At 40.8% G+C, this 21,652-nt stretch overlaps 1 protein-coding gene across 2 annotated transcripts in view; it reads right to left on the bottom strand.

Annotated features, from left to right (window-relative positions):
- LOC122811507 (1-phosphatidylinositol 4,5-bisphosphate phosphodiesterase delta-1-like) overlaps positions 1-21,652 on the bottom strand; it is a 969,949-nt gene that overhangs the window by 632,950 nt on the left and 315,347 nt on the right. The window contains exon 1 of one of the 2 annotated variants that reach the window (XM_044083388.1): positions 14,517-14,970. The exons of the other annotated variant lie outside the window; for it this stretch is intronic. Coding sequence (XP_043939323.1) covers positions 14,517-14,616 — 100 coding nt within the window. The 5' untranslated portion in view covers positions 14,617-14,970. Of the gene's footprint in view, positions 1-14,516; positions 14,971-21,652 lie in introns of those variants that run through there. 2 annotated transcript variants of the gene reach the window in all.

The following is a 21,652-nucleotide window of genomic DNA, read 5'->3' as shown; positions in this document are numbered from 1 at the left end:
AGAAGTGACGGGTCATGAAATCGCTTATTCATTTTTATATTAAACTTATTTTTGCCTTTAAATCGTGATGATTCTGTTCGGTTTGTTTTTTGTTGATTACTCTAATATTAGCCTATATGTGGGGCAGAAGAGGTAAATGAATCAGGAGACATACAGGAGATGCGGGGGGTGGCATCATTGCATAAACTAACCTGGGGGTAGAAACAGTTATCAGCAGAAATAATCTCAACACAGCAAGAACTAATGTGCTAAGGAATCTCAGCAAGGTTATCCGAATCTGTGAACTTGCAACAGATTTAATGAAATTATGGAAGCCTCTCACACAGGCTAACTAGTCACCACACAAAACTGGGCCTGCCCTGTGTATTGCCACATTTTATTTTTCAGCACAAGTAGAGATGCATATGAATTAAAAAAAAAAATACAATAATGACGCTACTGCTTCAGGCCTTCCACTTAGACTATGTGTTGGATACATGAAATGCACAAATGCTATACATAGTTTTCTTCATTATATTTTGTTAATTGGCTGTTATAATTTGGATTTGTCCCTGTTCATCAACAATCTGGGCAAAATGCTACACTACAAGCAGATAAATGTTTACACTCCAAAAGCAAAAAAAAAAAAAAAAAACTACTAAACATTTCATATCAAACTCAATTACTAAAGCCGTAAAGCTTTTTGTAGAACTATCTCTAAACTGCAGCCTAAACAGAAGCATAGACAAAACTATTAAGGACTTTTAATAACAGATGTTCCTAACTGAATACAATGCTCATATGAAAGGTAACAGGGAGAAATTAGTCCTGTGCATTAGTTCAGTGATCAGAAGGTAACTACAACAGTACAGGAGAAAAGCGAAATTAGTACAGTGCGGGTCAAGTGCCATGCAATAACTTATTAAACTTTTAACAAAATATCAAAATAATTACGTGATCTTGTCTAGAGGCCATATTAAATGGGTCTATATTGAATGTTCGAACATTCACAATTTCGAATCTCATATGGTTGACACCAAATGATCGGATTTTTGAATGTTCAAACATTGTAACGGAGATCTCCGTACAGTGCGGAATGGGAAGCTTTCCCTTTTCTGCACTGTAGTGTGATCTCTGAGTTGGTATATTTAAAGAGCGGGGGTGCGGGGGTGCAGCCCCCCACGTGGGGATTGCTAGAGCATTCAGGTAGGTGTTTTGTGTAGTTTATTTTTTTTATTAGATATTCAAACTTTTGAAAGTTCGATCATATGGTGTCGACCATATGGTAGTCGAACTTTCAAACGTTAGATTATCTAATATAGAGCCTATTAAATAGGGGTCCAGATGACTGCAGGGTTTGATATGGGTGTTTCTACTGCCATGTAGCAGTGGTTACCATTGGTGGTTATCGACGCAAATGTTTTGTTTGTTAAATTTTTCCTTAGCACTTTGCTTGTGGTTCTCCAGAGGTTTCTCATGGCCCAGCTCAATTGTCAGGTGGAACACTAAGCTTAGCCTCAGAGGTGCCAACACACCTCTCACCTAAAAGCCACTCCTAAGTGTAACCTCTTGTTCTGATCATATAAATTTACCTATCAGTATGGACGGACAATTGCCCACAGTTACGCCAGCCAGCCTGGTCAACATGGACATCCTGAGGCAGTGTAGCAACTGCCTCACATTCACCGGCAACCCTTTACTCCTAGTCCACACATACACAATGTGTGAAAGATGCAATTATATTAAGAACCTTAAATCTATGCTGTCTCACACACCAATCAGTACATATGACAATGAGCGGGTTGCCAGCATGCACACCTCGACTCCTACTTCACCCAAACCCACATCACATGTACCTACATATGTGGAGGTCCTCATCAGAAACATACCTAATCACCAGAGACATCCCAAACACAAACAAAGCACGCTACACACAATACTTCCTCTGCAGAATTCATTACACATAACAGCTCATGCACCAGTATCGTACCAGTCAAATCTTTAAGGCAAAACACAAAATCAAGCATATTAGTTCATAGGTGTGTACTAGGCTAATGGCCCTGGAGCCTTTACAAGTCTAGCCCATAGACGTGCCCTGGCACTAGTCATAGATGATTCCACTGTGAGACACACAAATGCTCCCCTCACAAGGCTGGATAGGGAAAAGGTCACAGTCAGCTGTCTGTCAGGTGCTAGGATATGCCATATCACACATGCACCCACGTCTCTCAACAGCAGGTACTGTTATGACTCCGTCAGAGTTAAAATTGGTGTGAACAACTTGAGACGTACTTCTCTGGACTATATGAAGACAGACTTGACTGAGCTCTGGGACTATGTGTCTCAGGCAAGTATGTCCCTAGCCTTAAGCAGTATTTTACTTTCACCTAATATGATGCAGCTATACAAACAAAAAATGATTGACTTCAATAATTGGCTTAGCTTCTGCTGTCATTCTAAGGGGATCCACTTTCTGTCAGCCTGGGATGACATGATCGACAGACCTTGTTGCTTTACCAGAGATGGTCTTCATCTGTCACCCTTGGGATTCTGGCTATTGGCTAAGGTTCTTGCCACTCCCACAGCACCTTTTTAGGTAGTGTCTCAAGGACAAAATTCCCAATGTGAAAACTCCATCTAAAAACAACCTCAAAGATATGCTGCTAAATGCTAGGAGTCTCAACATGAAACTGCACTTACTAGAAGCTGTCACGGAGACCTGGTTCAAGGCTGTGGACAGCACCCCAGGTTACACCTCATTCCCCACATTCAGACCTCAAACTGAAGGCTTGAAAACTAAAGGAGGTGGTGTATCAATATTCCTTAAAGATAACTGCACCTCCAGACTGGTCAAACAGCATGATTTCCTGGAGATACTTCAGGTGCAATTAACTGTTGGTAGGACATCTGTTCAAGTCATTGCCAGCTACAGAACCCCCTCTATAAATCAGGACACCCACTCTGCCTATTCGAATCTACTTGAGTCTATCAAGACACAACCAAACACTAGGGTTTTGGGTGACTTTAACTACCTATCCATTGACTGGGGAAATTATTCATGCTCAATCTCACTTGCCCAAAAGTTCCTCGACTTTGTTAACTCCACAACCCTAGGCCAGCTGGTTGACACCCCCACAAGGGATGCCAACATCCTGGATCTGGTGCTTACCAATATGGCGGACCACTGCACCATCCCGACTGTGAGGTCATCCCTGGTAAGATCTGACCACAAATCGGTCTCATTCAAAGTAACTATCACACCTGCCCCCCCCCAGCAACTAAACTAAAAAACTTCTCCAAAGCAGATTATAACCTTTTTACGGGATGGTATAAATAGCTTCACTGCATCTCATCCCAAAGATGAAACTGGCAACTATGCTGAGCTCTACAACAATGTTTTATATGAACACCTGTATACCTGCATTGACTCGACGGTACCTGGCAGGACCAAAACAAGCTCCTCAAGGAACAGCAAACCTGACTGGTGGACACTCCCTCCCCAACTTAAGCAAGCAAATAAGACTTCTTGTGAAGTCCTCCAAAGCAAACTATGAGTCCAAATTAGCGTTCTCAACAAAGGACAACCACGAGGCATTCTATAGTTACATCTGTAACGTAAAAAGAAAGGCCCAGATTTGTGCCAAACTGGTAGTTAATGATACCACATGTACTGACCCTGTGGACATAGATAACCTGCTGGCTGACAGGTTCTGTGAAAACTTCACTCCTCTGTCCCTGCCACATGCACCCCATGACATCCCTACCACCTGTCCCCTACCTTGTATCTCTAAAGAGCAGATCATAAATTCCCTCTCTAATTCCAAAAACACAGCACCTATGCGACCTGATAACATCCCAGGCTGTGTCCTACATGGGCTCCAACATGAATTAGCAGCAACACTGGGTACTCTTTTTCAGTCACAGTCTAAGTACCAGCTTCATACCAGCTGAATGGAAAACAGCCACCGTTGTTCCCTTGCACAAAGGTGGTACTTCCACTGACCCTGGGAACTATAGACCTATTAGCCTGACTAGCTTTATTCACAAAGTCATGGAACGAATCATCATGGACCTTATAAACAAAGGTAGAGGTATTCTCCAAACACTTAACCCTACTCAGTTTGGATTTGCCAAAGGGCAATCATGCCGGTTTAACCTGGTGGACTTCTTTGAGACAGTCACCAAGGCACTGGATGAAGAGAAATCTGTGCATACAGCCTATCTGGACTTAACCAACGCATTTGACACTACCCCCCACTCAGGCATCATTAACAAACTCATCCAACTGGGCATCAACCATTATATTGTTAGATGGGTCACTAACTAGCTCACTGACAAAACTCATATAGTCAAAATAGGGGAATCCACCTCCAACAGCAGACCTGTAACCAGAGGTGCTCCACAGGGCTCAATCCTGTGACCTCCACTGTTTGAAATCTATTTCTCTGAAGTACAAGCAAAAACTACAGGTCTGTGGCTGACAAAGTTTGGGTTGCTAAAGTTTGCTGATGACCGCAAACCGGTAGCAGTCACAGACTCTCCAAATGATGTCAACCTCATACAAGAGTCTTACCACAAACAAATGATTGGAGCCAAAGTCATGGCCTTAAACTCAAAGACAAAAATGTATTATCAATCCTTTCAATAAAAGCAATGTTCCTGCTAACTACCACATCAACAGCAACACCTTTAGTACGTACTCAGGGGGTGAGAGACCTCGGCACACAGGTTGACAGCAACCTTACCTTTGACCACCCTGTCTCCACAGTGGTAAGAAGGGCATTCTATATTGCTCATCTCATAAGTATGGGCATTACCTAGAGAAAAAAGAAGTTATAACCCCCTGTACTCTTCCCTCATCAGGCCAACAATTGAGTGCAATGCACCTTTTGGTATGTACCTTTCCATGCACCTGCAGCAACTGGAGAAACCACAAAGGTTCCTGACAAGGAAAATTCAAGGTCTTCAGCATCTGTCCTGTGTGGATTGTCTCTCACTATCACTTTATTCTGTTTTATACAGAGGACTCAGAGATGACCATTGCCTTGCATACAAGCGAATCTCTGACCCTGCTTTACTGGAAATGCTGCATATCTATAGGTCAAATGGTACATGGGTTACTTGCTCTAAAGACCTTACCCTGGTATGTGATATTAATAAAACCTGCTGGAGGAACAGATTTGTTTCCTAGAGGTTACCACACCTTTGGAACAGACTCCCACTTCATGTCAAAAAGAATATATCTTTGGCCCTCTTCAAATGCAATCTGGACGGTCGGATGGGTGACCATACATTCACCGTGGGAGTTCCAGCCCTGTCCCTCTTGGACAGGGGCAATAGGTGCTGATCATGGAAATAAGGTTAAGAACTTGGCTATGCTTGTAAAGGCCCTTGGGCCATTAGCCTAGTACCTTCCCATGATCCTATGATCCTCAAGGGAAAAGTCCTAACAACATTCAAAGTGGAGTCAGCTGCCCTTAAGAAAATGTTTTGCAGCATGTCTACATTGTTATTCCTCCCCAAAATAATCAGTGATGCTTTGATCCCATAAAGTACAGTCATATCCTATGTCTTAGTTTTTCTCTCTCTAAGTGTGATATAGATTCTGGTTTCTGCAGCTCTACCATGTAATGGCATGCAATTAGCATCAGCCTGTCAGATAAATCCTGCAGCTGGACCCTGCACTGGGCCAGTAAGGGTTAGCTTAACTGCTCTGGATGCTAGTAGTCACATTCACTTGGCGCCATTACAGTATGTCATAAACCCAACTATCAGAAAGGTTCATTAGGTCAGAGGTTACCCCCAGATACTAGCACACAAGTCCTTTAACTAAATGGAAATTAGCATTCAGCCCATGGTGAGTGTGCCCCACAACTGTGGTACTCATTTCATTGAAATACAAGCCAAATGCCCATAATAAAACCACTGAAGGAAGTACAATAGCTTTTGTTTCATAAAAACAGTACAAAGATTAACCATTAGCCTTTCTTTTTCAATCAAAATGCATAAGCCAAGCAAGGATTACAGTCAAGGCAACACACTGACATATACTGTTATATAAACAGGGAAGCAATACAAAAAGGACATTAGACAAATGTACATATTACTGTGGCTGTGCTATAACAGCAGTGATATTTAATCCACTCACTGTAACCTAGACCTGTGCTGAGTCATAGGACACTACAGTATGCAGAGGGAAAAGAAACCGATCTTTACCTGAAAATACACAAACGCACATGCACACACACCCACATACACACACCCACACAAAGACATCTGTATGCACTACACATATCTAAGAAGCATATAAGTCAGTAATCATACACAAAAACATATGGTTATGGCATGCCACACGTGCATCCCAAGGTTTTAAAAACACAAATCTGGATTACTCTGTCATCTGACTTCCTCCATTGCTTGTTATTACTTAGGCAACATTGGTTCCTCTTCTTCTTTGGAAAAACTACAACAACTTCCTATGACAAAAAGATCTGTACAAATTGGAAATGTCTGTACATGTGCTACTGAAAGTTTAAGGCATGGTAGTCATTCCCAAAGGGACATCCTTCCAGTGACTGAATGGGGCATCAGGAACAATGCTTAAGTAGAAGCACAACTGTGAGCATTAGGAGAAAAATACAAAGAAAATAGCAAGTGAGCAAAATGTAGCACAATCTGAGTGTAACTGCAGCCGTTAATCATCAGCACACAGACTCCATCATCACAGTCCCTCCACTATGCAGCTTTTTCAAGCTCGGGACAGTGTGCCTTTTGATTAAAGGACTCCTTAAGCTTTCTGTATCATGTGTACAGATACAATCTCAAAAGACCAAGCACACTAGAAATTAACACATATGCTACAAACTTAAAACCCTCCAGAACTTTCCAGCAACCACACATGCACTATGTAATGAAACTTTCTCCCTGATATTAGAAATCTAATATCACTTGGATCCATACCAACAAGTACCACCTATGCAGAAATGATAATGCTATGATACCATGTACTGCATATACAATGCGCTCCAAAATAAATAAATAAATCTAAAGTTACCTTGATGAAATTGCTCTACCAAAACTACTGAAAGGTAAAACAGCACCAGCAGTACAAAAATACAGCATTAAATGTGTATGTCACATAGTTGTGAAACCTACTATGACTGCACGTATATGGTTTAAGAAATCAATTTACTTATTTTATTTATATTTATTTATTTGTATGTTGTTAACCGGGTTGGTCCACTAGGCGGGTGGCCCATTTTCAGTGGAGTCCCAAGGAGAAAAGCTCCACAAAAATAAACAAATTACAGAGTTTACAAGGCATTAATGAGACTTTAGATGCATATCTACATACATTCATGCCATATATAAAATACAAGTACAAAACAAAGAAAATTCATGCAAAAATGCTTATTATACCATGATCCCCCCCCAAACGTGCACGCTGATTGGCCAGCGTGCCCGTTGTAAATCGAGTTATACTAATGGAAAAAGGTCCGGTCGCCTGGACTTTTTTCCATTAGTATAACTCGTTTTTTTAAAACACTGTCTCGCTATGTTAAATGGGTTTAACATAGCGAGACAGCTTTAAAATAAGCAACAGTCGGTGGCTTTTGCCCACAGCTCTGATGTACTGAGTACATCAGAACTGCCGCGGATGCCAGACATCTGCGGAAGGGCAGCAAACAGGCATTATACTATGCCATTATTTAAGAAAAGTAATAGTTTCTTTTCTTAAACATTTGTCATGGTATAATAGCAATAACCCACTTCTGGGTGTGGGTAATGCTAAATTTACCCACGGTTGGCTTTGCCCTCGGGACCAAACCACGCCAAACGTGGGTAAATTTAGCATTACCCACACCCAGGCGTGGGTTATTGCTATATTATACCATGATCCCCCCAAAACGTGCACGCTGATTGGCCAGCGTGCCCGTTGTAAATCGAGTTATACTAATGGAAAAAGGTCCGGTCGCCCGGACTTTTTTCCATTAGTATAACTCGTTTTTTTAAAACACTGTCTCGCTATGTTAAATGGGTTTAACATAGCAAGACAGCTTTAAAATAAGCAACGGAGATCTCCGTTGCTTATTTTAAAGCTGTCTCGCTATGTTAAACCCATTTAACATAGCGAGACAGTGTTTAAAAAAAAAGCAACGGAGAAAGCAAGATCTCCGTTGCTTTTTTTAGTGTCTCGCTATGTTAAATGAGTTTAACATAGCGAGACAATTTAAAATAAGCAACGGAGATGTCCGTTGCTTATTTTAAAACTGTCTCGCTATGTTAAACTCATTTAACATAGTGAAACACTAAAAAAAAAGCAACGGAGATCTTGCTTTCTCCGTTGCTTTTGCTCTGATGTACTGCGCAGGCGCGCAGTACATCAGAACTGCCGCGGATGCCAGACATCTGCGGAAGGGCAGTAAACAGGCATTATACTATGCCATTATTTAAGAAAAGTAATAGTTTCTTTTCTTAAATAATGTCATGGTATAATAGCAGTAACCCACTTCTGGGTGTGGGTAATGCTAAATTTACCCACGGTTGGCTTTGTTTGGTCGGTAAGCCCGACCAAACCACGCCAACCGTGGGTAAATTTAGCATTAACCACACCCAGGCGTGGGTTATTGCTATATTAACAGACCAGATTTACAATATGTCATCAGAGAGAAGCCCTTAACATGTCTACATACATTCATGCCATATATAAAATATAAGTACAAAACAAACAAAATTCATGCAAAATTGCTAATTAATAGATCAGATTTACAATATGTCATCAGAGAGAAGCCCTTTACATGTCATGGTGGTGGCGTTGCATTAATCTACTGCAACTCCAAAACTATCACACAATTTTCCAAACCTGTGCCAGCCTTTGGAAACATAGCACTATTACTTGCAATAGTCCATATCAACAAAAGAAAACAAATATGTATTCTAGTAATATAAAATCCCCCAGGTCAAAATATACAAAATATTCTGGAAGATCTTCTCTCCTGGGCAACCCAAAATATCTCAAATGAAACCATTATTCTGGGTGATACTAATATAAATGGCAAACTATCATGTCCACCTACTCCTCTAACAGTATGAACTTGCATAGGTTTACCCAACTCATCACAGAACCCACACACATATAGTAAATAAGCAAACTGAATCCACCCTTGATTGGATTCTCGTCTCCCACCCCCACAAATACACTCAAACAGGAACCCTCACAAGTATCTCTAGCGACCATCTACCTGCCTTCACTCACAGAACCCAAATACAAACAGCAAAACCTCATCTGTACAAAAGTTCTAGGAATCTTACCCATTTTAGTAAAAAGATGTTTATAGACACTTTAAATGCCCACAACGGGTACCCTTCCACTGGATGAAGCAGTAGAGTACTTCAAGAACGTCTTTCTTAATACTCTCAACAGTCGCGCCCCTACTATGCAAACTAAACAAATTAAGCATAACCATGCCCCTTGGCTAACAAAACATACTAAACAGATGCTCACTGCTCCTGAGCACTACGTGTATGATGCTGGTAAACTTCTTTATAATGTACTGCAGATTGCTTTTATTACACATATTTAACATATTTGATGTGTATGCCTTATTAATTTGTTCTTCACTTAAAATTTAAATGCACAGTGTGTCAATGATGCCAAGCCCAAACTGACTGGCAATCATGCAGGGAACACCCAAACATGCACAAACTTCAATGGGGGCACCACACTACACACTAACCAGCACAAAACGTTTCTTTGCACTTGAGTTTATTATATATTGCACTTTGCCTGGTCAGCCTGTGTCAGACACAACCTTACTATCATACTTTTGTAAACAACGTTTGATCCACTTTACAGACCCTTTCCCATAAATGGAATAAGAAAGTTCCAATGGGATTATAAGGTTATCAAAACTGTAAATTTGTAAAAAAATGAAAACGTGACTGACTTTTTGATGTGATGAAAGTGAAGCAGAAGAATGTCTTCCATCTGTAGTAAATACAAACTATGTGTACACATTGGTAAATAAATCAGACTGGGCTATGAATGAATGCACTGATAGTGAAGAACAACAACCACTACTTTGTTGTGTACTTGTGGTCATGGACTTTAGAGCTAACAATGCTGCCATCTCTGAAAGAAAGCAACAATGACATGTGCTGTCAGTGTTAATAATTTTCTTGGGTGGCAAAAGCCAGGGTACCGTTTGGCTGGGCTTATATAGGCCCTAGGGCCAATATCCTAGTACCTACCTATGAACCTATAATGTTACAGCTCATTTTAACACAACTAAAACCATTCCCCTTGCTGCAAGAAAAGGTAACTGTTATCATAGTTTCAAAACAATTGTAAATGACTGCTTTGTACACATCTGTCAATGTGCTATGAATATGAAAGAACCTGCCCCCTGTCCCTCATGCCACTGAAACATCTTTATCTTATTTTTAAGAATGGGGTGGTGGGTAGAAGGGGTGTCAGCCCACCACACATACACACAATGGGAACAGAGCTATGGTGCACTGCAGAATGGGACATCTACTCATGTAGCAGTCTACCACGAAATATGGTGTCATTCCATTTCAGTAATGTAACATTTCTATACACCAGTGTGATCTGCCACCTCAGTACCCACCGGATTAAAAAAAAAAGTTAAACAATTTTATATCTATATTGAAAAAAATAATAGGGTGGGGGAAAGCAGTAGTCCCCTTGACATGCATTGCCCATCAACACATCTGTTGTACATCCCTGTTTTTAATTCTGTTTGTGATGACATGCTAGTACATCACTGTTTATGTTACAATGGGCATTTATCAAAATCTGTTTAGTTTGGTGTTGGGTGGGTTATGGTTAAACTTGGGCAGAAACTGTTGCTGTACATCTGGTGGGGGGGGGGGGGCTTACTCTTCTCCACAATAACCATGAATGCAAATAAAGTTACAAAGTAAAAAAAAAAAAGTATTTTCTTAACTCTGGTGAAATGTGCTGTCCTGGTTAACAAATGCACAAATAAATTTTTTTCAAGCCTTCTTCACACTATTCCCACTCTTCATCACACAGTACCACTCTGAACTGTGGAGGAACATCACAAGACTGGGAAATAAAACTGCAGTGATGAGTACCATGGCAGACTCGGACTTGGATACAAAGCAGGCCTTACAAATTGTGGGGACCATTTCGGACCATGTTTGGTGGGGCCTCTCACCGCACGCCTTGCTCTACTTGGGATTTTTGAACTGAATATTTCAGATTAGGTATCAGAAATGTAAGCTATTACTGTGTATTAAAATGTAACAATCTGTTTACCTGTTAGCTTTAATTTTATCACAAAACATGTTAAAGTAGACCTGGATTTTGGATTACTCCTCAGTCTAATACGTCATGTTGTCCCTCTCAGGGTTTGCTTAACTCACTCAGGCAGACTCTAAGGGGCCTGTCTGATGGGCCACTGAGGTTCTCTTTCTATATGGTGTGTTTCCAGATGGTCAAACCCTGGCTTACAGTACTGCCTGGATCACCTGAACTTGAGTAGGAAATAGCTGTACACCTCCCCTTTTCCCCACATTTTTTTTTTTATTTTATTGTATTTGATGTTTTTCCCATCTCTCTTCTTTCCTATCTTCCCCTCATTTGACTCATACTTTATTCTCCTTCACATCCTATCACACACTGCAAATACTTTTTGTATGTCATTTTCTCCACTGAATCTGCATGATGTTATTATCTATACAGGTACTTTTCCTTATTTTACTACTGATTGCACATACGACCGTGTTCATTATGCTACATACTATCCTCATTTTTCTGCATGGTTGCTCTTATTGTTTCTTTGGTTGTTGTCTCATATGTTACTGTTGTAACACACTCAGCACAGTGAAACATTTTCTGTTCTCCTCTGCCTCTCACCACGCAGTAGATACACCTCACGTTTCACTTCACAATAGTTACTTTGCTTCTATCTCTGACTGCAACAGGCATTTCTCTGTCATACTGCTGAATTGGTGACATTTTGTGACAGTTCTTAGTGAGGAGGTTACCTCACATCACAGCATGTGCATTTTTATGCTTACTGCTGTTTCTTTTTTATGTTGTCTGAGACTGTTTCACAGTTATAACTTTTATTTATTAACATCCATTCATTAACCCCATAACAGAAAGAGAAACAAAAGAAAGCAGAACCTTCCTATCAATCTTCAAAATAAGCACAGTCTTATCTTCTGATACAGTAACTGCAGTAGTAATCAAATAAGACGGTTAATCAAACCTGTTTTGGATTTAAAACCCCGATGAACACTTAGCAGCAACAACCGACTACGATGGGACTTAGTATTATGGTTATAAGACTAGAGCAGGAAAAAGCCTTACACTCTGCTGTAGTGTCTCTTAGGCAAATCTCTGGGTCCTGTAAAGCACAATGACCCTGTCCTACCTTAACGTGGGGCTCCCTGAGAGAGCGGGGCCCTATTAGGCCAAATTGGTCCAATTGGCTTAAGACTGGCCAAACATGGACACTGTTAATGTCAATGAATCACAGTGAATTAAGGTCATCACGGCCACATCAAGCTAGAAGCAATCGTGGAGAAAAATAGCACATACCTCTCAACTGTCCAGATTTTCACAGAATGTTCAGATTTTTGTTTCATATTTCTTGTCTGCTCCTCATACAATTTATAGTTTTCTGACAAATCATTGAGGATTAAAGTCATTAAATAATGACAAACGTTTGATACTCAAACTTCATATCCTTCAGAAAATACATGCTAAAGCAAAACCTGTTATTCTAACAACTTTCTAAAGTTTATAAGAGCAATTTTTTTTATAAATCCCTATTTTAGGGCCTTTGTACCTCTTTATTTTTGGCTTTGCCCACATTTCTCGTGCTAAGAAGTTGAGATGTATGAAACTGTGATTTGTTTTATGTGAATAAAAACAGCTATAACAACAATAAAAACACAACAAAATGCAGAGGACTGTGTTTCTCTGCTTTATGTCTAATAACGTGAAACTAGGCCAAATATACTTTTGTAATGGAGCTGCTGTTGCTTTGAGTAAGAGTATCCTTAATTCAACTCTTTCTGCCATAAAATATGACTCATGCTCATGTTATTCTGCTAAAACTCTTCTGCAGCTGAAAGAAATGAATGTGTCTTGAATGATACAGTTATACTTCAAAAACAGTGAATTCTAATCTGTATATTTTTATACCACATTCCTTCGTGTTCTCCCATGATTAATCAGGATTTTTACATGATGTATTTTGCATTTATGCTGCATGGTTCATTTGCCTTTACACCTTTAAAAGAACTGTCTCAGTTGTGCTTGTGAATGTCTTTAAGGGAAAAATGTTGCTTAAGCAATCTAACGAAAAACTTTCTAGGTTGGTATGCAAATGCTGCAGCTCTATAGGAGCAGTTTTTTTTTTTCAATCTGAAACCTCAACATCAATCAAATCTCTGTACTACAATAAATGTGGAACCAGCAAGCAGAAGCACTACCATTATGGCATGTGAACCATCCAGAAAAAACACTGTTATCACTTAAGGCACAGTAAGAGTGGGGCAGCTGAATTTCATCATGCAAAAATTATTACCCTAGAAGATGTCATAATACATGTGGAAAATGTATTAGTGACTACCATGACTCAGAAAAACAGGATGCTTGTAATAAAAGTCTCCTTTTCCCAAACAAACTTATCTGTAAAGTTGGGGGAATGTGTGCATTTAATTACGAATAAAACACCCAAAACAGGATGTGTTTTTGTGTGTGTCAATGATATTCACTTAAAATGTTGACGCAATAATATTTGTATCAACATACATTTTTACAACTGTGTGAGAGCAAAACATTTAGGCAAAATCAAGGATACCCATGAAAATCACAGACACCTGAGAAATATGCAAAAGTAAAAGCGCCATAAATGTAAAAAAAAAGTATAGTATAATTTACACAGAGAAATAACCCTGTGAACATGGCAAAAACTTTCAGACTATTCTCCACTATACTACTATGAAAGTCGCATCTCCAAGAAAAGGAACCACTTAAACTGCAACGAAGGATACTCCTGAAGTAATACAGGCTGCACTGTAAATACCGTTGAGTGCCCAAAGTAGTCGCAGTACGCATTTTGGACAGATAAAATGGGGCAGAACCTAAACTTGTTAACAACTTGACAAATTCTAAGGACACGAATTAAGGGGATGCGCTAAGGGAGACGAGAACACTGGAAACAGTACTGTGAAATTAAGAACTCTAGTTTGCAAATCAGCTATGATTCTGCAAGTGTTTTATCTCTTTGTGGTCTCTTACCATCAGTAGCAGGTAACAAAAACGATCATCTAACTTTTGTCTCAGTGAGGGCTACAGTTCAAATCCAAACCGAACCCCTACGTTTATGAATGCCTGCACAACCGAAACATCTCTTGACAGATGTAAATAAACAACAAAGCAGGTACTGTCAATAAATCTAAATCACTGCAGTTTTATTACGGGAAGGAGAGGCACGACATTTACGGATGTTGGCTTAAGTTGCGAAACTTACCAAGTTTGGTACCGTTTGCTACAGCCACTTTATAAGATTCCTCCTCTAGCACCTTTTCCTCTGACACGGTGCGTCGCGGCTCCCTCCGAACACATTGCATGATGCCAAAGCCCGGTGTCGGTACACAGGTCCCCCTCCGGGTAAGTCCAAAGTCACTTACTGTACGGGCAGCTGGAGAAGTAGCAGTACCACCGTGCCCAGGCTTGCGAGGTACCTTTGATGTCGCGTGCTCGCTTTCTCGCTCTGTTGTGATCCTAGAGTGTGTGTGACGTGGTGCTCGCGCTTCTCAGCTCGCAGCTCCTCACAACAGGGCGGCTCCGTGTTTCCCAGTGGGGCAAACACCTCGACAAAAAACGGTCACAATTTGTTTTACGATACTGGAGCAGAAAGTATACGGATCTTAGCAACTTTGCTAGCCTGTTTTGCTATAATACAGGCCATTTAGCTGGCAGAGAATATTTGTCACAGCATTAATTATTTAAAGAATAAGATGTATGACACTGCTTACATACTTAACCCCATTTCGGGAACTACCAACTGTTCCCGACTTTGTATTAAAAAATCCAGTTTCACAGGTATTTAGTGTTAACGAAATTTATATAAAAATCGGTGAAAACTTATTTTTAGTCAGCAAACAAAGCCGTACCACATTTTGTGTGCTCCGCTTTCTAAGAGGCACTGTTTACTTTCGGGGGGCATTTGGAAGAAATGTGAGGTAAAATCAAAAACATAATAATAATAATAAATCATAAATGGAAAGCAAGCAGGCGTGAGCCAACCTACTTTTACAGTAACATTACATAAAATGTGTAAAGATAAAAGGGCGCGGTAGGGAAACTTGTAAACCTTGAAAGCAGTGGGTGTTGTATGAAGACGCCTTTTCTTTGCCTCTTGACAGAAGTGTTTATTTCTTACAGAGAAGGAATGAATGTCTGCTGTGACCTGTTCAGTTACTTACACACTACGCTTCTGGGCTCTTTGAATGAACAACATAATTTCTGTAATCTAGGGGGTTGTCCAGACAGAAATCCTTATGTCAGATGTCCACAAATCACATCTCTCAAATGCTGTGATTTAATCAGGGTTTTTTTGCTCTTTTATTTTCCTAGATATTCCTATTAAAGTCAGCCTTGTTTATGGGTACATATTTTACTAAATAGATAAAGCAAGCCTATATAAAAATCACGTTCCATTAATTAAACAGAGTGGAGCATATGAAGATCTTCTAGTTGTTGTGTCTTTCGGCTTTTCCTGGTTAGGGGTCGCCACAGCGGAACTCCGGTCCGCTAATGAGTGGCAGTTGATTTTTACGGGCCGAGTTGCCAGCCTTGATGCACAACCTTCAACGAAGGTACGCTCATTCATGCATATCTCCACGCAGAAGACGCTCTAGCTGAGAATCGAACCGGATAGCGTCAAACTGTGAGGCGACAAGTCTACCGCAGCTGCAGCACCACCACCGCGGATTAAGATCTTCTAGTGTTGTTAGAAAATGGTGCAGCAGGATTGGACACTCTAAATTGGCCCTAGGTGTGAGTGTGTGCATGTGTGTGCCTTCTGTGGAAGGTTGGGCGCCGCCGGGCTGGCAACTTGACGCTGTAAAACTCCACTGCCAATCATGAGCGGACAGGTGATCCACTGTGGCAACCCCGAATTGGGAAAAGCCAAAAGAAGAATGAGTGTTGTTAGAAAATGCTCCTAGTTCTGACCCTCTACTGTGATTTTTTAAAGACCAGTACTTTGATATTTTGAGGTTGGAAGAATTGCAAATCACACAAACCCCTCTTAGAGTTATATGCAAAATGGCATTATTCATAGGTCATCGCATACTTCTCAAATGTGCCTTATTCGGTCGGGGCAATTTTAGGAGAAAATCTGGTGGATTACACTTAAACACTGAACTTTACTTAAAAAATGCATGTTTGTTCACAGTCTCATAAAATGGTGTTTATTCACAGTCTCATATTCAACAATTTTCTCAAATTAACAGTACTAATATTTTTAGTGTCCATGACTGTCCCTCAGTATTTCTGGATTTGTTCCTGATTCCGGGAGTAAGATGATGTGAGCTGTGCTAGTAATACTTATGAAAATGTAAAGGTGTGCCAGAAAAAGTAATTTGTGGAATATGTCTCTTTACAATATGTCTCTTTACATGGGGGGACTGAAGTAGAAGACTGTATTTCATTCAAAATTTAAACTATGTGTTTTGAGACTTTTTTCTGCTATAATCACCCAAAATTTCTTGTCCACTGTTCTCATCTGTAGTATTACACACATACCTAGTTTGCTGAGGTTTAAGTGTAGATGGAAACATCAACTTTTATTTGGGGTGAAGGAAATCCTCTATGTGTGCATTACTTCATTGTGGGTAGTATTTGTACCTCTCAACTGCCCAGATTTTCACAGAATGTCCACATTTTTGCCTCATACTCTTAGACTGTTTCTCATAAAATGTGTGGCTTTCTGGCAAATCACTGATGATCAAAGTCACTAAGTAATGAGGTACATTTTATTTTCAGACTTCAGATCCATCAGAAAATGCATGTTAATACAAATCATTTAATTCTATCAGCTGTCTAAGTTTATAAGAGTAATATTTAAAATCTGTCCTTATTTTGGGGCCTTTGCCCCCCCCCATTATTTTAGGCTTTGTCCAGATTTCTTGTGCTAAGAAGTTGGGAGGTATGATTTCTCCATAGCTCACTGCCCAACTGTCCAGATTTTTGCAGAATACCCACATTTTTGCATCATATTTTTTGTCTTGATCCTCATAATTGTGTGCTTTTCTGGCAAATCACAGATGAGTGAAGTCCCACAATAATGACATACATTTGAATTTCAGATTTCACAGCCTTCTGAAAATGCAAGCTATCAGAAATCCTGTTATTCTACCAATTTTCTAAGTTTATATGGCAATATTTAAAATAGATACCTATTCTATTGTGGGCCTTTGTCCACCCATTATTTTTATCTTTGTCCAGATATCTTGCACTAAGAGTTTGAGAGTTGAGGGTTATGGTCCACAATGACCTCATTTATTCATTTATTTTTGTTACAGGTTGTGAAGATAGGTAAAGGCTGCCAGCCTAGCCAGATATAATTTTGTAGATAATTCTGACATTTGTAAATATTAATATAAGCCACAGGCTTGTTCTCTTAAATGTGAAAAGAATGCATTGGATATTGAACTGCAAAAAATGTAACAAAAGTGCACTATGCCATAAGAAAGCTAAGTCAAGCATTTTAAGACTGTCTTTGATGTAAAAATTCAGAGCTGATATGTCTAGAGGGAGGCACCCTGCCTATTGTTTTAAGACACGAGTTAATGCCTAGAATTTGCATGTATACATGTCCTTTATTGCTCTGGTTTCTGACCAGGTGTAAATAATATAAATGTAGTTTCTGTTAGCCTGGGAACACCAGAGAAGTGTGAAGAATGATGTCATGTGAAGCAGATCTGTGTTATCAATTTAAAGAGAGAGAATCAGAGAGCTCAGAGCATTTTGTCTTGAGAACATCCATCACCAGCACTGCTTTGCTCTATATGTAAGTTATTTAGAATTGTGTTTTCTCTTAGATATAGCTAGGAAATAGGAAAACTAGACTAGTTTGTTTTTCTATGATGTCAGAACTTTTGCAACTGTATTATTTTAAGTATTTCTCTGTGATCCCTGAACTCTTGACCAGCACTGTGTAATAAGAAGTATTGTCATGTGTTTTTATTATTTATTATTACATATTTTTAAACCTTTCACCTGTGGCTGTTTTGTGTAGAGATAATTTAAGCTCTAAGAGTACATTGGATGTATATAGTGATGCTGTACCAACTATCAAGTCACTCCAAATAAGCCTTGACTGTTAGGCCACACATCATTTGGATAATAATATTGCACAGTAATAATTGGACACCCTTTTAAGGGCCTTTGAGTAGCTAATGAATATTAGTTGGGTGGTGGCAGTGATTTCTACCATATAGACTAGGCAGAAAAAGTGGCACAGCTGGAGAACCTGTGCCAGCCTTCCCCAGTAGTGTCTGTGTGGTTGTATATAACTCTTATCTCAAAGTGTGTGTGTGTGTGTGTTAGCTACTTAGGCAGGGACACAAAGCACTGGTTGGACAGAGAGGGCGCTGGAGGTTTTAGCTTGCCTACTAGGCTGAGATCTGGACCCTATAGCTGTGCCAGTGGAGAGTCTTATTGGGGTCCTGGAGAGAAAGGGAGAAACCAGCCCCAGACTGACTGTGATCTCTGTGTGCTCTTAATGGAAATTGTACTTTACTGTGTGTGTATTTATTATCCCTTCCCTATATCGACACCCCTTACTGGTGATAGTGGTGAGGAATGAGGCTCCTTGACTGCTGGGCCAGTGAACGGGCATCACATATTAACTGGTGGCAGTGGTGGGATATCAACACCACATATTAATTGGTTGGCAAATACTAATTGGCTTGTCATGGTGTGGGTAGTGTGAATTCCTGTAGCTTGTGTACAGTGATCACTGAAGGTGTTTTGTACTCTAAATCAGCCACACAGTGAATACTCAGAGTTCAGATCACAATTGCTTTATGTATTTATTTTGTTAGCTTAGTTAGGGAGAGCAGGCAGTATGTCAACAAAGGAGTACAGAAAGCTGACAAGGAGCTAGCTGGCTGAGATGTGCCAGGTTAGGGAACTGGTGCATGGAAACCTGACTAAGGCAGACATGATTGCAACTTTTGTCACAGCTGCAGCAGAAAACAGCAACCAGGAGGACAATCAGTCTGGTAGTGGAGATGTACCACACTCAGAGAATGGACAGCTCAACCTTTCTGCAGAGGACTTAAAAATCCATTTGGAGCTAAAGGGATTTGAGTTGGAGGTCAGGCATTTGGAAATAGAAGCAGCTGAGAGACTGAGATGTCTACAGGCTGAGGAGAATGAGAAACTGCTATGCCTGGAAGCTGAGGAAAAAGAGAGGCAGAAGCAGCATGAGAAGGAGATGCTGACTCTTCGCTAGAATCATGGAGGTAATGGGGAAGGGAGTAACTGGACCCCAGAAGCACAAAAGGTCAGCAAATTTCTTCCGCAGTTTAAAGAGGGGGATAATTTTGATAGCTTTCTTCATATGTTTGAGAGGGTATGTAAACAGTATAATGTTGACCAAAGGCTCTGGGTACGGTTCCTTACCCCCTTACTCCATGGTAAAGCTGTAACTGTGCTGTCCAAAATGTCTGATGTTGCATGTTTTGCTTATACTGCTGTTAAGAATCACTTGTTAGAATTGTTTAAGCTAATACCTGAAATGTATAGGAAAATGTTATGTGAGCATAGATGCAAGGCAGATGAAAGTATGTGTGAATATGTTGCTGAACTGAGCACTTATTTTCATAAGTGGGTGAGTGGATGTCAGGTAACCACTTCCGAAGGGCTGGCAGACCTTTTGGTGATGGAACAAGCCCTTAGCATATTGCCTGAGGACATGAGGATCTAGTTAGCTGATAGACAGTGTGCTACTTCACATGAGTTGGGGAAGAAGGGAGATCTATACCTAGCAAGCAGGGCATCCCTGCACAGGAAAAGGACCCCCAGTACTGCTTATGGGTCTAAAGGAACCCATGGTGGGCAGCACAGACTGCCTCAACAGAATCTGCCAGTAGCAGGGGAAGCCACTAGACAAGGTACATGTCCAGGACCTAGGATTAAATGTTTTGAATGAAACCAGTGTGGGCATGTGGCATAAAGATGTCTACACAGGCAAGGTAGGGAACAAAAAGGTGAGAGAGCCAGTAAGTGGGGAAGACAAAATGCCAATAGTAGGTTGTCTAGAGACAACCAGGGTACCGAACTACCATCCTGCAGATGTCCTGATAGGGAATGATTTTGATAATGCAGTGCCATGTGCTCATGCAGTTATACACAGTCAGGCTAGGAGACCAGCATGTGAGTCTGGTAGCCTGGGGAGACCCAGACAGACTGCATACTTGCAGCCAGGATTGGTGAGGTGGTTACCTCAGGGAGGGAGCTACTCTGTAGCAGTGAAACTGAAGGTTAGCCACAGCTGTTTGTGGGTAATGATGTTCTCTTGGATAGAGGGACAGCAAAGGTAGAGGCGAGTAGTAGTACCCTGGCTGACAGTGAGGCACCACTGTCAAAGGATGCCAGACTTCCTGTGGAAGGGGAGCTGGGAAGGGTTACAAAGACAGAGTTGAGACGGGCTCAGCTCTCAGACCCTACATTGCAAGGCCTGAGAGAGGTAGCTAATGAGGGACCTGATTCTCAAGGGAAGGGGGGAATATGTATACTTGGACAAAGGGTTACTGTATAGAGAGCAGACCCCTGAGGGAAGGCTAGAAGGTGAGAGGGTACAGCAGTTGGTAGTGCCTCGAGCCTACCGTCTGGTGCTTCTAGACATAGCCCATGATATTCCCTTTGCATGTCATATGGGCATAACACGTACAAAGAGACATATTATGCACAGCTTCTATTGGCCTGGAATTTGCAGAGATGTAACAGGGTACTGTAGGACCTGTAAGCAGTGCCAAAAGGTAGGCAAGGCAAGAGACAAAGTGAGAGCTCCTTTGATGCCTTTGCCTGTGATTGAGGAGCCATTTCAAAGGGTAGCTATGGATATTGAGGGGCCTCTCAGTACTCCAAGTTCCACAGGGAAAAAGTATATCCTAGTGGTAATGGATTATGCTACACGATACCCTGAGGTAGTGGCTCTGTCCTCCATTGAGGCAGAAAAGGTAGCAAATTCTTTGTTAGTGATTTTCAGCAGGGTAGGTTTCCCAAATGAAATACTGACTGACAGAGGTGCCAATTTCATATCAGTCTTGCTGGCTTGTCTGTGGAAGTAATGTAGGGTGAAGCACATGAAGACCACCGCCTACCATCCTCAGACTAATGGTCTTGTTGAGAGGTTAAACTCTACAATCAAGTCCATGATACGGGCATTTGCAGACCAGTTTAAGAGGGAGTGGGACATCTGTTGTTTGCTTACAGAGAGGTTCCCCAGGAATCCACAGTTTTTTTCACCCTTTGAGTTGCTGTATGGGCATAGGGTGAGGGGACCTCTAGATTTAATTTGTGATGAGTGGGAAGGTGAGTGTTAACCTCACAAGGAGTCTGTTGTGGCATATGTCCTAAACCTCAGGA

Source organism: Protopterus annectens, chromosome 9.part0, assembly GCF_019279795.1.
Source record: "Protopterus annectens isolate FY-2018-M chromosome 9.part0, PAN1.0, whole genome shotgun sequence".
Lineage (NCBI taxonomy): Eukaryota > Metazoa > Chordata > Ceratodontiformes > Protopteridae > Protopterus > Protopterus annectens.
This window is presented reverse-complemented; position numbering and strand designations above follow the sequence as displayed.